Source organism: Bison bison, unplaced genomic scaffold (genome assembly GCF_000754665.1).
Source record: "Bison bison bison isolate TAMUID 2011002044 unplaced genomic scaffold, Bison_UMD1.0 scf7180017864293, whole genome shotgun sequence".
Classification (NCBI taxonomy): Eukaryota; Metazoa; Chordata; class Mammalia; order Artiodactyla; family Bovidae; genus Bison; species Bison bison.
In genome coordinates, this window is record NW_011494865.1 from 1515614 (window position 1) to 1517526 (window position 1913).

A 1913-nucleotide genomic window follows, 5' to 3' on the forward strand; every position below is an offset into this window, starting at 1 on the left:
CCTATTTAATCCCCAAGACAAGCCTGGGCCACTCCAGCTCTCCGGCTATCAAGTTAATTTTATGCTGCAGTTTAAAGTCTGAAAGGTATTATTAAATATTAGGACACTCCATTATAAACATGTCCAGGGCTGCAGAGGGCCATTCGGAGTTCTAAAATTGAAGTGGGATGTGTCCGTGAGGCCGCTTAACTCTACACCTGAAAACGACTCGATTCACTGGGTGCAGCACCACAGCCCTGAGCGGCCAAAAGACCGGCCACAGATACAGGAGTAGCCGTAAAACCCATGTCCTGGGCATTCTCTAGTGATGCTGGCCAGCCCCAGTTTTGGAAAACATCACCTCCTCCACTATGCATCAGTACCTGCTGCTGAGGGTTACAGCAAAGCAACCTCTTCCAGCAAGCCATTTTAGAGGCAGTCACTGAGGCCCCTAGAGGCAAAGGGAATTGCCCAGAGCTGCCAACAGGGCCCTCCTGCCACCACAGACCACAGAGTGTCTTCTGGTTCCAAGTTGCGTGTTCACCAAAAAGTACACGAGACAAGACAGGGCGGGAAGAAGGAAGTTCAGACCTGACCCTGTTATCCCCATCCCATCTCAGTATCTCTGTCTCCCTAGATACAAGTTTCAGAATGTACCACTCCTCCTTCCAAAAACTCATCAACCCCCCCACCCCCACGCTCTTCCTGGAAGAAGCTGTGGTCACAGAATGAAAGAAGTTTCCCCTCTGTCATCCATTTCAAACAGATTTCTGGGAGGACGGCCAAAAAAAGGCCCAAGTGTCTTCTCTGACACCAGAATGACCACAGGCAAATTTACCCTGCCTTGGTTTTCTCTTCCATAAAATGGGGATAAGAGCCTTGCTTCATAGGGTAGTCTTTATAGATTAAGTAAATTTAAGCATATGGAAATAAAGTACAGACTAGGACCTGGCACACATTAAGTGCTCAGACACGAAGTGCCCTTTTACCAGACACACAATACCAAAACTAGACCAAGGGTTCCTCTCCCCCTGGGAGCTGAGGGTGAAGCCATGTGGGGTTCCCAGCCACAGAACACCTTCAGCCACACCCACGTCAGTATTAGGAACCCGGACCCACTCATAACCGTGGAAAACCTTTGACCAAAGCACACGCTCTAGAAACCTTTTCTTTTTTTTTTTCTTAAAAAAAAAAAACTTTCATAATAAAGTTTATTACCTAAACTGGTGGTAAAAAATATAAAATAGGATTCTGCACAGCAGAAAAATAAAGCCAGAGACCCTCCCCAACCCCTGGTTTGTGCAAAGATACTGAGTATATGTAAACATGAAGAGGTAGGAGGTACGAGTTCAGGCCCTGGTCCCAGGTACAGTTTTAAGTTAAGCTGCTACGACAACCAGGGGGACCCAGAGGGAGCACCAGGAGGGGGCACCCCTCAAGAGGTGGGGAGGGGTCTGCGGCCTGGTCTCCAGCCCAGGGCAGGAGGCGCCTCGCCCCCTACGCCCGCTCCCTCCAACCCAGGTGGGGAGGGCACCCACATGGTCCAGGAAAATAATAATTAATAATAGAAAATAGTAAGAGGGCGCCCCAGTTAATGCTGCGGTGCGCGGCCGGTCAGATCTGGAAGGGGAAGGAGCTCAGGTAGTCGCGGAGGACGGGGTTGAGGGGGATGCGCGCCAGGTTCTCGCGGCCCACGGTGGCCACGATGCGCTGGCGGCACAGCTCCTGCAGCGGCCGCACGCGGCGCTGGCGCAGCGGGGCCCCCAGCATGCGGCGTGGCGCCGCCACGTAGTGCTCCAGCAGCTCGAAGAGGCAGTCGAAGCTCTCGCGGCTGCCGTCCAGGTGGAAGCGGCCGGCCTGGAAGTGCACGCGGATGCTCGTGGGGCCCGAGGCCATCTTCACGCTGAGGGCAAAGAAGCAGTTCCTCTGTCGGC

The 1913-nt window shown here is 52.8% G+C and overlaps 1 protein-coding gene across 1 annotated transcript; it reads right to left on the minus strand.

Annotated features, from left to right (window-relative positions):
- Positions 1 to 1144: 1144 nt before the first annotated feature.
- Positions 1145 to 1911, minus strand: SOCS1 (suppressor of cytokine signaling 1; the record flags this gene model as incomplete). The annotated part of the gene is made up of 1 exon (XM_010850689.1): positions 1145 to 1911. A coding segment is annotated over one exon (318 nt), but the record flags the coding sequence as incomplete, so codon positions are not given.
- Positions 1912 to 1913: the final 2 nt, after the last annotated feature.